This window comes from Carassius carassius, chromosome 39 (assembly GCF_963082965.1).
Source record: "Carassius carassius chromosome 39, fCarCar2.1, whole genome shotgun sequence".
Taxonomy (NCBI): Eukaryota; Metazoa; Chordata; class Actinopteri; order Cypriniformes; family Cyprinidae; genus Carassius; species Carassius carassius.
The window spans coordinates 12,609,636-12,623,253 of NC_081793.1; the positions used below are offsets into that span (position 1 = coordinate 12,609,636).

Here is a 13,618-nt window from a genome sequence, read left to right on the forward strand (position 1 = left end):
CTTCCACAATTATTTATGAATAGTCTTGTGCACTTTGTTTCCCACTGTTATTGAACTGTAAGTGAACATGTTGTACGTGATTTGTTTTGTATTCAGTTGTCAGTAAAAGATATTTCACAATTTCACAATATAAAAATGTATATTTTAAGCATTTATTTTTGTTAGTTTTTTTTAACTGAGGACAGTACAGAGAGTGCACAAATGGGAGAGAGAGGAGGAGACTCTTTCAAGGATAACCTGAAGCACATCCACGCTATATGTAAGAGCACTGCACAAGGCTGTTGGTTCTGATATTCTATCTGAATTTGAAGAAAAATTTTACTTAAAATATTAAATGCATTTAATTTAAGACAGGGTTTTTCCTGCATAGAGAATTTCAAAGCAGCTATGTCTGTCAAATTTAGTGCCTTCTCTGGCTGTCGACAAAATTTAGACAGACGGTCATATGCTCCTATTACCCTTTACCAGCGACATGGTTGCAGGTTCCATTCTCAAACTGTTCTACCCATTTCCACTGCAAAAATATAAAAATATCTTGCAATTAGAGGTCAACCATAAATGTTTTTTCACTGGCCGATGCTGATATTTAGAAATCAGGGCGGCCGATGACTGAGATATGATGCAGATTTTTGAACCGATATGTTTGGCCGATTTTCTTTTACCATGATATTCTAATTTTTTTTTAGATGCAACTGTACTTGTCCTTCCTTTGGGACTAATCACAGTTGTGCTCAAGTCTAATCAAATTAGCTATTTTTGTCTTATTTTCTCATACCCCATGTGATCCAGTTGGGTCAGTTTTTCATGAATATGTTTGTCTTAAGCTGTGTTAAATAAGAAGTGTAAATACAGAATGTTCATTTATTTTTGGCTAGACTATGCCTTCAAGTGAACCAGAATCTGCTATCATATCATGGTCATATTATAGTCACAATTACATTTAAACTGGACAGTTTATTTTATATTTTGGATACTTGAAGAACTGTAAAACTTGCCATTGTGATGCTAAAATACATAAGTATTATTAGAAAGAACAATGGTAAATGCAATTGACTTATGGAATTGCCTTTTAATTAAGGGCCAGCAGAAATTGTGCCACAAGGAAAAAGAACAGGAGTTTAAATTCTGTATGTCTTTATTAAAAGAAAATATTTTAATACAATGCAGCCATGGTGTAAAAATTAAATGTGATCCACACCTCAAAATGTAATCAAATAAAAACAAATGTTATCAAATATATAGTGTTACTGTCACAATTATTGGACTGCTGTGAGGAGCAAGGAACCCAGATAAGGAGTAACTCAAACACTGGTCTTTAATAATACAAAACCAAGGTATAACACAGGGCAGGCAGGAGTACACGCAAAGAACCACGTATTCATTCAATACCAGACAAACACCAAAACGCTAAGGGCTGGGACTTAAATGCATTAGAGGAGGGGACTAGATACACCTAGGATCAATAAACATAATTAACATGAGGGAAAACTGGGTCATGGAAAACACGTGGGGAACAAAATGCCGTCTAATGATTGAGATGGCTAAATGCTAGGTTAAAGGTAAATGTTTTATTTTACCAGTGCGTTATAATTCTTATATTACTTTTTTTTTTTGTGGAGAGAACATATAACATAAAATTACATTTAATTTCACTTGTTTGCTATATGGAAGAAAATGCATGCCACACTGAAATGGAATCAATCATTACATTAAACTATCTTTGTGATCCAAAAGGAAACTATTTACCTTTCTTATGGTCAACATTACCTGTGGAATAGGTTCTGATCTGTGAAAAAATAAATAAAATAAAAAAACAACCGGAAAAACAAACAAGCATTATATTTATATGATAATGTTATTTAAACTTTAAGCTCTTAGTGTAAAGTGCCTTTGGATAGTGACAGTTTAGAAATCCTGTAAAATATTTTTAGCCAACTAGATGTTAGGCTTTAGTTACTTTAATCTTTAATCTTAAAACATAAACATAAAGGTAGAGTATATTTATTTATTCTGACTTAATCTTCATTATACATTAATAGAATAAATAGCCATAAAGTGTCAGTACATGAAGCACAATCAAATGCATATTACATTATGTACAACTGATAGTGTAAGCATTTAATATGTGATGACTTTACTTTGAGGACATCCTGAGTTCACTAAGGTTACTGAGGAACTCATCATTGTCTTCATAACTCAGAGCTTTCTCATAGCACTCAATGGCTTGATGTTTCTCCCCCTTTACCTTATGAAGGAACCCTAGTATCCCATAAGCCTCCCCTTCCAGTGAGTTTCTCTGAATTCGTTTGTCAGCGATCTTCTTTAAAATGTAGGCACTTTTCTTCCCTTCGAGTAAATTTGGTTTAATCTTTAGACATTCCATGAAGTATTTGATAGCTAATGACTCACATCTGTGGCAGTAAAGCTGAAATTCAGCATAACAAAAAGTGACAACATGTAGATTGTCGTTTTTCTCTCTGGCTGCTTTAAAAGCGAGCTGAAACAGCTCCTCAGCCCGTGACATATCCCGGTTCTCTCCATACAGCAGCGCTAGATCGCTCATTGCAGAAATGAAGGAGGCTGTCAGGCTGGTGGCCTTTTCTAAATGATAGATGCATTGATCGCGAATCTGTTGAACTCTTGACCCTTTGGCATGGTGACTTTGCTCCTGCAACAGTTGGATTTTCTTAAACTTATAGCAAAGAGCTAACTGATGATGTATGAAACTCGAATCGGGTGAGTTTTCCAGTGCTCGCTTCAAAAGAGAAATTGACCTGTCCACACTTCCTTGACCCCTGAAGAATTTTGCAACATATCGCATGACATGTGGGTGATCTGGAGATCCTTCTAAAGCCTTCTCTACCAAACTATCAGCCTCTTTGTACTTTTTGTAAAAAATCAGCCGCATGCTTAAGAGGACTTTGAGAACGTCATCCTCTGGATTCGTGGCAATGGCTCGTTTCAGCTGCTTTATTGTAGGCGAATTATCCACACTGGAATTCTCGAATTCGGTGCGATACAGAGCAATTGCATAACCAGCATTCCATTCGCCTTCCTCTGGTTCAATTTCTAAAGCCTTCCTGAAACATTCTTTGGCTGTGTTGTAATATTTTTGTGAGAATTTAAGAAAAGTCCACCCCTTTTCACCAAGCACCTCTGGAACAGATGACCATTCAGTGGGATAGATTTCATTTATCTTCTGAAGCTTCTTCAGATAACTTTCACATTCTGTGTAGTTCTTCATGTGGTAGTTTAGCCAGGCAAGGTTTCCATAAGTGACAATGAGAGTTTTATGAAATTCATCCTGGTGGCATTCCATGAGTAGCTTCACGGATGTCATGAGATTATTATGTGCCTCCTCGTGAAACCCCAGAAGGAACTGGACATATGCCAAAGGACTGTAAGTTTTGGCAAGGCCTTGTTTCTTTCCGAAGTACAACTTAATCTGTTCTTGCAGTCTATTGAGAACATCATTTAGATCTATATCATCTTTGTTCAGAGCCCAGGTAAAGTGGCATTCCAACTGGAGAAGTTTTGCTCTCAAAGTCCTGTCCGGATCCATACCTGTAAAAATACAAACATGTATATGTATATTAAATATTGTTCATTTAATAACAATGATAATTCAACAGACAAAAACATCTGTCTGAATGTTTATATATAGCAGTGTCTATAACAATATACCAATAGCTTTCCACACCATTTAATCACACACACACACACACACACACACACACACACACATATATATATATATATATATATATATATATATATATATATATATATATACATATATACATATATACATATATACATATATATATATGTTAAAATGTGCATTTATTCTAAATATTTTTTTTTAAATTGAAAACATGTTTATTTTCCTCTTGAAGTACATTTTTTATATTAAATACAATATCAGATTTACACAACTTATATAAATAGCTTTGCTAAAACTACTGTAGACCAAATGCAAAAATTATTGTCATTTTAGGGATACACTTACCTTATCTAGGACGTCTGTTTGATAAATGTTTCAGGATCTGTTTGAGGAGGAAGGTGGTGCGGGCTTTATTAACCTCTTATAGAGATGGGAGTGTCAAACTCAGATTGGAAACTGAAAACTTGGCTGAAGAAAGAGGGAAAGACAAACAGCAAAAGAGTGAAAACTTAAGCCTGTCTTAAATTATGTGTAATATTTGGTAGTTAAATAAATGCTGGTCTAAACCATTGCCAGCTGGAGTCTGGAGTCATGCTTCTTTTGCATATTTATCTCTGTCTTTGGCTGTCATATTTAGCTTATAGGCAAAGACGATAAAACTTGTACATATGAATGAAAATATTTTTTTGTTTGTATTTATATTGTATATATTGTATTTATATACAGTGTCATTTAGACTGCACACCCACACACACGTATATATATATGAAATATGCACAAACTATATTTTCAATAATTTAAGTTATTTATATTTCTTATGTATTTTTGGCCATTTTAATTAATATCTGTTTTATTTAAATGTATTTATTCTAGCCAAAATATATTTTAAAAAGTACATTTATTCTAAATTTAATTTCAAAATTGGAAATGCATTTCCTCATATGAAATATTACACCTACCAGATTTACATAACCTATATAAATAGCTTTGCTGAAACTACTGTAGACCAACTACAATAAAACAAACAACAACAACAAAAAAAACATTGTAATATTAGGGATACACTTACCTTATCTAGGACGTCTGTTTGATAAATGTTTCAGGATCTGTTTGAGGAGGAAGGGGGTGCGCTCTTTATTAACCTCTTCTAGAGATGGGAGTGTCAAACTCAGAATGGAAACTGAAACCTTGGCTGAAGAAAGAGGGACTTTTTTAAAACAACTGTAAAAAATGAAGAACCTTAAAAGTCTTAGTCTCTTGAGCTTAAGCCCGTCTCAAATTATGTGCAATATTTGGTAGTTAAATAAAGGCTGCCCTGTTCTAAACCATTGCCTGACAAATGGAGTCTGATTGTCATGCTTCTTTTGCATATTTATTTCTGTATTTGGCTGTCATTTTTAGCTAAAAGACAATGACAATATAAAACTTACATACAGTGTGAGTGAAAATAATTTTTTGTGTTTATTGATTTTATATTGTATTTATATACAGTGACAAATGGGCTATACACACATACACAAACACATACGTAGCCTATAAAAAATGTTGTTTAAAGCAGTAGTGGCTCCTGTCTGTAAATTTAGCTGGGGCATGTGCTAGATCATCGCCATTATATATGAAAAACATTTTGTAAACTTTATATTCTAATCTCTGAACACATGCTGACAAAATTTTGGCATTGATATATTTATCCTGTGGGTGGGGCGTGCTAATGTTGATTGACAGGTTCGGAGAACAGCATAAAATGCTGTATTATAATTGCCTTAATATCACCTCCAAATGTTGATTTAGAATCTTACAAGTTGTGAAGCAATTCGGGTGAGAAAAGAAGATCAAATGTCTATTCTCAGAATAATAATAAAACAAACACAATATAACCATAAAGGCTATTCATGAGTACATTTAAACTAAAGGATTATACTTTGGTAATTTGATCCTCAAAAAACAAAACAAAAAAAATACAGACATGCCAGCTAGTTACGGCTCTATTGTACCTGCTAATGCAACATGTTGTCTGGATCTGCCTCAAAAGCCCTCAAAAAATTAGCTTCTATGTCTTTGTTGCTGGAGACATGGAAAAAAAAAAGTGTTTTGTAAAACACACCACTTTATCTCACTTGAGAATTTGCAAATTAGGATTTACAGTGTGTATATATATATATATATATCCACATTATTTTGCAAAACAAAAGACAGAAAAGACTGGATAGACAGATATGTAATGGTGAAAAAAATATGACTGCTAAGAGATATACAGAAGAACATGCAAATAACCTATTGACTTTCTACTACATGGCGAATCGTATAAGCGTGTTTTAGACAGGTTTGGTTGATAAATGTGTTTTTCAATAGGTTCTATTTACTCCTACCTCATTTAATATTTCAGGATGTTTTCTTTCCGTTTAGAGTGCGTATCGAAAGATCCGCTATCACGAAACGAAACTAATAAAGCAGAAGGATAAGTTTCGCTTTGCTGATCTTCATAACTTTTGGGTTTTGTTTGTCATTAAACCAGTGTATGAAAGTATTTCATCGACAGTTATATTGTATACGGGCTTCATATAGGTTGAAAGCAAATAAATAAATAAATAGCCGACACTCATACATACATTCATTAATAATTAATAAATAAACAAAAAATTTATTACCACTAAGATTCCAATAATTTACATTTTTCATTTATTTCGCAACAAAATTATCCTTGTAAGGCAATCCCTGCAAGTTTCGATCTATAATTATTCTCGCATTTTGTAGTGTTTCTATCAAATGCATTTTTAATGTGGTGTTTGTCGTGTAGTTCTAGTGGAGTAGACCCTAGTTTTTCGTGACAGCGCCACCTACCGTACTGTACGATATAGCGATGGTTGCAGTTTCAGGACCGCAGTTCTAGTACCCTGTTGGTTTAGTTTGCAGTCACATTACTTTGATATACCATCAATATATTAATCTCTGTATTTGTTTGTAAATGTGATTTTTGATTCAAAATGCAGCAGAGGATAATTACTAAGTGTGCTTTGAGTCACAATTTTAAACATGAATTTACAAAAAATATAAATGAAATCTCAATTTTGTAAAATTGATGTATATCAATTTTAAAACAACTGTAAAAAATGAAGAACCTTAAAAGTCTTAGTCTCTTGAATTATACAGTATATTGATTAACCTCCTTAAGGTGAATTAGCTCATTATCAGGTAAGTTAAAGCGTATGGAGTCACTAAATTACAGCCAATATTTTAAAAGTTGTTGAGAGGCAAGACAAGACACAAGAATGATTCAAGAATGTTTATTTATATATAAATATATATATGTCATTTTTGCGACAACATCACAACAGCACCAAAGTGAACCCCTTTTCCATCAGTTGCTGCATGGATAGAATGGCTATAGGCTTCAACTCTAGAGAAAGAGAGAGCGAGAGACAGAGAGAGATAAATAAGAAACATTTGTTTAACATATTCAACTGGTATATATATATATATATATATATATATATATATGAAAAGTGAAAGTCCTTGCAGCATGTGGTGCATCTCTTCAGTTCGGGCAGGGATCCCCCTTTTTGGATTGTTATATGTATCTTCAAAAAGAGAGAGCCTACTTCTTAGAATATTTTGAGATCATGAATATATCCCTAGTGCCATTTTTAATCATCTGTCCTACAATGAGCCTAACCCAATCCATAAAATCCCTTCATATTGGCCATGCAGAACATGACAGAAACTAACACATGATATCAATGGACTGTGTGTGGAGTAGACCTGCAGATTAGGCCAAATTGTAACAAGCTATTAAAATTGCCAAACGCCTCATTCATCATTGCAAAACAATGCCAAAACAACAGGCTAACACATACTGCAACTAGGCAGTCAGTGCAGTTTAATTATGAAATATATTTTATACATATGGTAAAACAACGACTATTAAGCCAGTATTCACACTAATACATTAAGTTGCAGGTAAATCTTACAAACCTTACATCAACCATGCTCTTGTCATCTGATAAGTTTAATTAATGTGCAGGCTAGATTCACTTATAATACTACTTCGTCAATTGTGGGTGGGGGGAGTGCATGTACAGTTCTCTCTCCACCTTCAATACCACGACTTAGGTGCCCTTGAGCAAGGCATCGAACCCCCAACTGCTCCCCGGGCGCCGCAGCATAAATGGCTGCCCACTGCTCCGGGTGTGTGTTCACAGTGTGTGTGTGTGTTCACTGCTCTGTGTGTGTGCATTTCGGATGGGTTAAATGCAGAGCACAAATTCTGAGTATGGGTCACCATACTTGGCTGAATGTCACTTCACTTTTTTCTTTTTTTTTCATTAAAACTCAACAAGGATTTATGAAATCATGGCCACGAATTAACGTCGTAGTAATTAATAAAACTAGCTCACAAATTATTAATTTGGTGGGAATTAATTATTAATTCACAGTTAGCAGTTCTCACTATGTAAACTTCGCACCGTTTAAACGTTATAAAATAAAACTTAATTAAATATCGGTTCTCACCGTCTGATTGCTGTCCATGTCGTCCATCTTTAATTGGTGCTGATCCAGTACGGTAGGTGGCGCTGTCACAAAAAAACTAGGGTCCTAAAGCTGCGGTCCAAGAGTTGCGGTTCTGAAACTGTCTATGGAAACTGCAGCCTCCGGTTGTGCAGGAATACCCTTCTCTTTGAGTGTCGCAGCAGCCCTTTCCTGTTATAAACAGCAGATGGCGGTGTTTACTCGATAAAACTGGGAAAACTGGTCCACTGTGAGTCTCGTTGCTGTTACTCGAGACACTCTTACATAAGTAAAAAGTGACGCAGGGAAATTGAATATTAACTTATATATTTTGAATGTTAACTCATATTTTGTAGGATTAATAGACATTTTGTCAGGTTTAAAAAACGGAATCTGGAATATCAATAGCAACGGGGACTGGGCGAGATTATCTACTTGACCTGCTAACGTTATCTAAAAAGAATAACTGGTAGGCTACAGTACCATTTCCTATAGGTAAGTCCGTCTACAGGTTCTGAATCTTAACTTACTCTTCTGTGTTGCTTGTTTAGTTATTCTTTCTGCACTGTGATTCAATACACTCTTTCCATTATCGTTTATTTTATAATAGTTGTGTAGGCTAATAAACCATTTCAGTCTCTAAAGTATTGCATTTATATAGTTGACTATCTGATCAACTCCACACCAGATAGCCAACTCTCTCAAACTACCACAAAATTTCCTGGAAATTCCAACAGGAAGCAAACCATTTAGGGGACTTGCAGTGCGTGTAGTGGAAAGGGGGGCGTGACTTCTTCTAGATAAAAAGCCACGGTACCCATGTCGTACCATTCAGAGCGAGATCTGAAAATAAATGAAAATGTTTGGGCTACAGTACATCTGGGACAGCATTCTGCAGTACGAGGCCGTGCTTAGGTCTCCATATTTCCCAGTTTTCTTCTCTATTACAGTCTACCTAAGCTTCTGCCTGCCCTTTGTCGTTCTGGACGCCCTATCTTCCAGGGTAGCATGGATAAGGAGATACAAAATTCAACAGAAGACCAGCATATCTTGGAGGATGATGTGGAGCTGCCTTGCACTCTCCCTCTACAACCATGTCGTGTACATCTTCCCACTGAGTGTCCTGCACTGGTACTGGAGACCTGTCAGCTACCCAGTGACGGCACCAGGGCTTCTGCGAGTCATCTGGGACCTTGCTGCCTGCCTGCTTCTCTTTGACTTCCAGTACTTCGTATGGCATCTTCTGCATCACAAAGTACCCTGGCTCTACCGCACTTTCCATAAAGTGCATCACAAATATACGTCCACCTTCGCTCTGGCCACTGAGTATTCGGGGGCATGGGAGACTCTGTCGTTGGGTTTCTTCGCTGCAGTGAATCCCATGTTACTGGGGGTTCATCCTATGACAGAGATGCTTTTCCATATGCTGAACATGTGGCTGTCAGTTGAGGACCACTGTGGCTATGACCTGCCGTGGGCAACACACAGACTGGTGCCTTTTGGTCTATATGGAGGAGCTCCACACCATGATGTCCACCATCAGAAGTTCAAGTCCAACTATGCTCCATACTTCACTCACTGGGACAAGCTTTTTGGGACACTGCACTCTGAATGACCTGAGCAACTGGAACAAACTACATGAACTGATTTCATCTGTCTTTTTTGTAAAAAGTGCATTACCATTCAATGAATGAATACCTTTGACTCTAAAACTTGTTTTAAAAGTTGCTTTATAAGTCATGTGTGTTTAATTAATGTTCTCATTTATTTATTTAATGTCTGTATTTAAGTGTGACTGTTGCCTAAGAACAATTATCAGGGATATGACTATGCTATGTCTAAGGAGTATGTGAGATACATCTGTTAACATTAACCTAATGTATTTTCATTTATTTATAAAACAGTTTTGATACTGAATGTTTGCACTGGAACATGAAGAACAAATCTAACAAAACTAATGGCAATAAAAAGCTATGAAGTAAATTATATTTCTGTGTTTGTGTTTTCATTTTGAATATTAAGAATACATTTGTGACAAAAAAAAAAGGAACCGTCACAATTTATGGTACAATTAATTCTCAGAATAATGTCTGAATAAAGTGATGTGGGGAAGTTAGGATTAATATTAATTCAATTATTTAACCAACAAATAATTACTAACATAATACAATTACACATGGGTATATTATTTATCTTATTAATGGTAAAAGTTAATGAATCACATACATTATATGCATTATGAAACCATGCCAAATAACGGTCAAAATAACCTGCACTGCAATCTTTTTAAATCATGCTTTACAAATAAAGCAATATATATGTTGTGGGCTTGGGTCTAGCAACTGTGGCCCTTGAATGGTTTCTATTAATTGGAAAAAAAAATTACATAAAAAATGAGATCTCTCAGATCAATCAGATTAAGTTTGTAATTCTGCTACAAAAATTTCTCAAAGTAAAAAGTGACGCACGGAAACTGAATATTAACTGTCATGTTTTGTAGGATTAATAGATATTTTGTCAGGTTTAAAAAACGGAATCGGGAATATCAATAGCAATAGGGACTGGGCGAGATTATCTACTTGACCTGCTAACGTTATCTAAAAAGAATAACTGGTAGGCTACAGTACCATTTCCTATAGGTAAGTCCGTCTACAGGTTCTGAATCTTAACTTACTCTTCTGTGTTGCTTGTTTAGTTATTCTTTCTGCACTGTGATTCAATACACTCTTTCCATTATCATTTATATTATAATAGTTTTGTAGGCTAATAAACCATTTCAGTCTCTAAAGTATTGCATTTATATAGTTGACTATCTGATCAACTCCACACCAGATAGCCAACTCTCTCAAACTACCACAAAATTTCCTGGAAATTCCAACAGGAAGCAAACCATTTAGGGGACTTGCAGTGCGTGTAGTGGAAAGGGGGGCGTGACTTCTTCTAGATAAAAAGCCACGGTACCCATGTCGTACCATTCAGAACGAGATCTGAAAATAAATGAAAATGTTTGGGCTACAGTACATCTGGGACAGCATTCTGCAGTACGAGGCCGTGCTTAGGTCTCCATATTTCCCAGTTTTCTTCTCTATTACAGTCTACCTAAGCTTCTGCCTGCCCTTTATTGTTCTGGACGCCCTATCTTCCAGGGTAGCATGGATAAGGAGATACAAAATTCAACAGAAGACCAGCATATCTTGGAGGATGATGTGGAGCTGCCTTGCACTCTCCCTCTACAACCATGTCATGTACATCTTCCCACTGAGTGTCCTGCACTGGTACTGGAGACCTGTCAGCTACCCAGTGACGGCACCAGGGCTTCTGCGAGTCATCTGGGACCTTGCTGCCTGCCTGCTTCTCTTTGACTTCCAGTACTTCGTATGGCATCTTCTGCATCACAAAGTACCCTGGCTCTACCGCACTTTCCATAAAGTGCATCACAAATATACGTCCACCTTCGCTCTGGCCACTGAGTATTCGGGGGCATGGGAGACTCTGTCGTTGGGTTTCTTCGCTGCAGTGAATCCCATGTTACTGGGGGTTCATCCTATGACAGAGATGCTTTTCCATATGCTGAACATGTGGCTGTCAGTTGAGGACCACTGTGGCTATGACCTGCCGTGGGCAACACACAGACTGGTGCCTTTTGGTCTATATGGAGGAGCTCCACACCATGATGTCCACCATCAGAAGTTCAAGTCCAACTATGCTCCATACTTCACTCACTGGGACAAGCTTTTTGGGACACTGCACTCTGAATGAACTGAGCAACTGGAACAAACTACATGAACTGATTTCATCTGTCTTGTTTGTAAAAAGTGCATTACCATTCAATGAATGAATACCTTTGACTCTAAAACTTGTTTTAAAAGTTGCTTTATAATTCATGTGTGTTTAATTAATGTTCTCATTTATTTATTTAATGTCTGTATTTAAGTGTGACTGTTGCCTAAGAACAATTATCAGGGATATGACTATGCTATGTCTAAGGAGTATGTGAGATATATCTGTTAACATTAACCTAATGTATTTTCATTTATTTATAAAACAGTTTTGATACTGAATGTTTGCACTGGAACATGAAGAACAAATCTAACAAAACTAATGGCAATAAAAAGCTATGAAGTAAATTATATTTCTGTGTTTGTGTTTTCATTTTGAATATTAAGAATACATTTGTGACAAAAAAAAAGGAACTGTCACAATTTATGGTACAATTAATTCTCAGAATAATGTCTGAATAAAGTGATGTGGGGAAGTTAGGATTAATATTAATTTAATTATTAAACCAACAAATAATTAATAACATAAAACAATAAAATTACACATGGGTATATTATTTGTCTTATTAATGGTAAAAGTTAATGAATCACATACATTATATGCATTATGAAACCATGCCAAATAACGGTCAAAATAACCTGCACTGCAATCTTTTTAAATCATGCTTTACAAATAAAGCAATGTATATGTTGTGGGCTTGGGTCAAGCAACTGTGGCCCTGGAATTGTTTCTTTAACCGGAAAAAAAATTAAATAAAAAAGGAGATCTCTCAGATCAAACAGATTCAGTTTGTAATTCTGCTACAATCATTTCCCAGAAAGGAAATTATCTCCAAAACAATCTAAAATAACAAACATCAGAGACTGAGCTGCCGTTTGGTATTATTAGCACAGTTCTGGTGGGTCATACTTCTAGAGAGAAAGAGTGAGCAAGTGTTATTAAAACAGACACATCCTGAAAAGGACAATGGAGAATTTCCCAAGTCATGTGAGAATTCCCAGAATCGCCATAGTTCCCGTAATGCACTAGTTGATATCGAAGCATGTTTTTACTCTTAGTTTAGACAGTTTATACAGCTTACATATACAGTATAAGCTGCCAAATTTTTAAACCATTGAAAATCTGCAGAATTTCTGATCATTCTTGTGGAACCTGTTCATCTTCATACAGTACATGCTTTTCTGCCCTTACCACTTCTAGCGGTCGGTGAAGTAATCTTAAACATTTGGCTTTACTTAATATACTCCTTAGTTTGAGTTTCATGTGTGGGAAGAAGACTTTGTATGCTTTAAGGGCAGTTAGACATTCACCAAGATTTAAGAGGAAATAACAGATTTAAATGTATAGCTATCAGTTATCGTCACTGTTAATATGATTTCAGCATTCTTAAACAGATCCCAAATACACTTGTACATATTTTTTGTATATGATACAAAAATCGCAACAGAGGCTGCCAGAACTTTGCTAAAAAAATTAAAAGCATTATGGCATTTTGGGGGATCTGTCTGTCATTTAATGATTTAATGTTAATATGCTAACATATTTGAACTGTTACAATCTGTATTGCTATAATGCTATTGATAACTTTATGGAAGGACTAAAGTTCTTCAGATTAAGGCCTCCATCGTTGGTGGGCAATAAAAACAAACAAGGACAGGGTTACTCACA

The 13,618-nt window shown here is 35.7% G+C and overlaps 3 protein-coding genes across 5 annotated transcripts; 2 read left to right on the forward strand and 1 right to left on the reverse strand.

Annotated features, from left to right (window-relative positions):
* Positions 1–1,297: 1,297 nt before the first annotated feature.
* LOC132121380 (interferon-induced protein with tetratricopeptide repeats 5-like) lies at positions 1,298–6,110 on the reverse strand. Of its 3 annotated transcripts, XM_059530713.1 has the most exons (4): positions 6,034–6,110; positions 4,734–4,856; positions 4,010–4,132; positions 1,298–3,564 (listed from the first exon to the last, which is right to left on the reverse strand). In XM_059530713.1, the coding sequence occupies exon 4, from the start codon at positions 3,560–3,562 to the stop codon at positions 2,135–2,137; it is 1,428 nt and encodes a 475-aa protein (XP_059386696.1). In that variant the 5' UTR covers positions 3,563–3,564; positions 4,010–4,132; positions 4,734–4,856; positions 6,034–6,110; the 3' UTR covers positions 1,298–2,134. The 3 variants fall into 3 exon arrangements, with proteins under 3 accessions (XP_059386696.1, XP_059386697.1, XP_059386695.1); XM_059530714.1 differs by lacking the exons at positions 4,734–4,856; positions 6,034–6,110 and adding an exon at positions 4,317–4,363 and having other exon boundaries at positions 4,010–4,240; XM_059530712.1 differs by lacking the exons at positions 4,734–4,856; positions 6,034–6,110 and having other exon boundaries at positions 4,010–4,257.
* A 2,870-nt stretch (positions 6,111–8,980) lies between these two features.
* Positions 8,981–10,158, forward strand: LOC132121381 (cholesterol 25-hydroxylase-like protein). Its single transcript, XM_059530715.1, has one exon. The coding sequence runs from the start codon at positions 9,024–9,026 to the stop codon at positions 9,783–9,785; it is 762 nt and encodes a 253-aa protein (XP_059386698.1). The 5' UTR covers positions 8,981–9,023; the 3' UTR covers positions 9,786–10,158.
* Positions 10,159–10,845: 687 nt separating this feature from the next.
* Positions 10,846–12,300, forward strand: LOC132121382 (cholesterol 25-hydroxylase-like protein). The gene has a single exon (XM_059530717.1). It carries the CDS (start codon positions 11,168–11,170, stop codon positions 11,927–11,929), a length of 762 nt encoding a protein of 253 aa, XP_059386700.1. The 5' UTR covers positions 10,846–11,167; the 3' UTR covers positions 11,930–12,300.
* Positions 12,301–13,618: the final 1,318 nt, after the last annotated feature.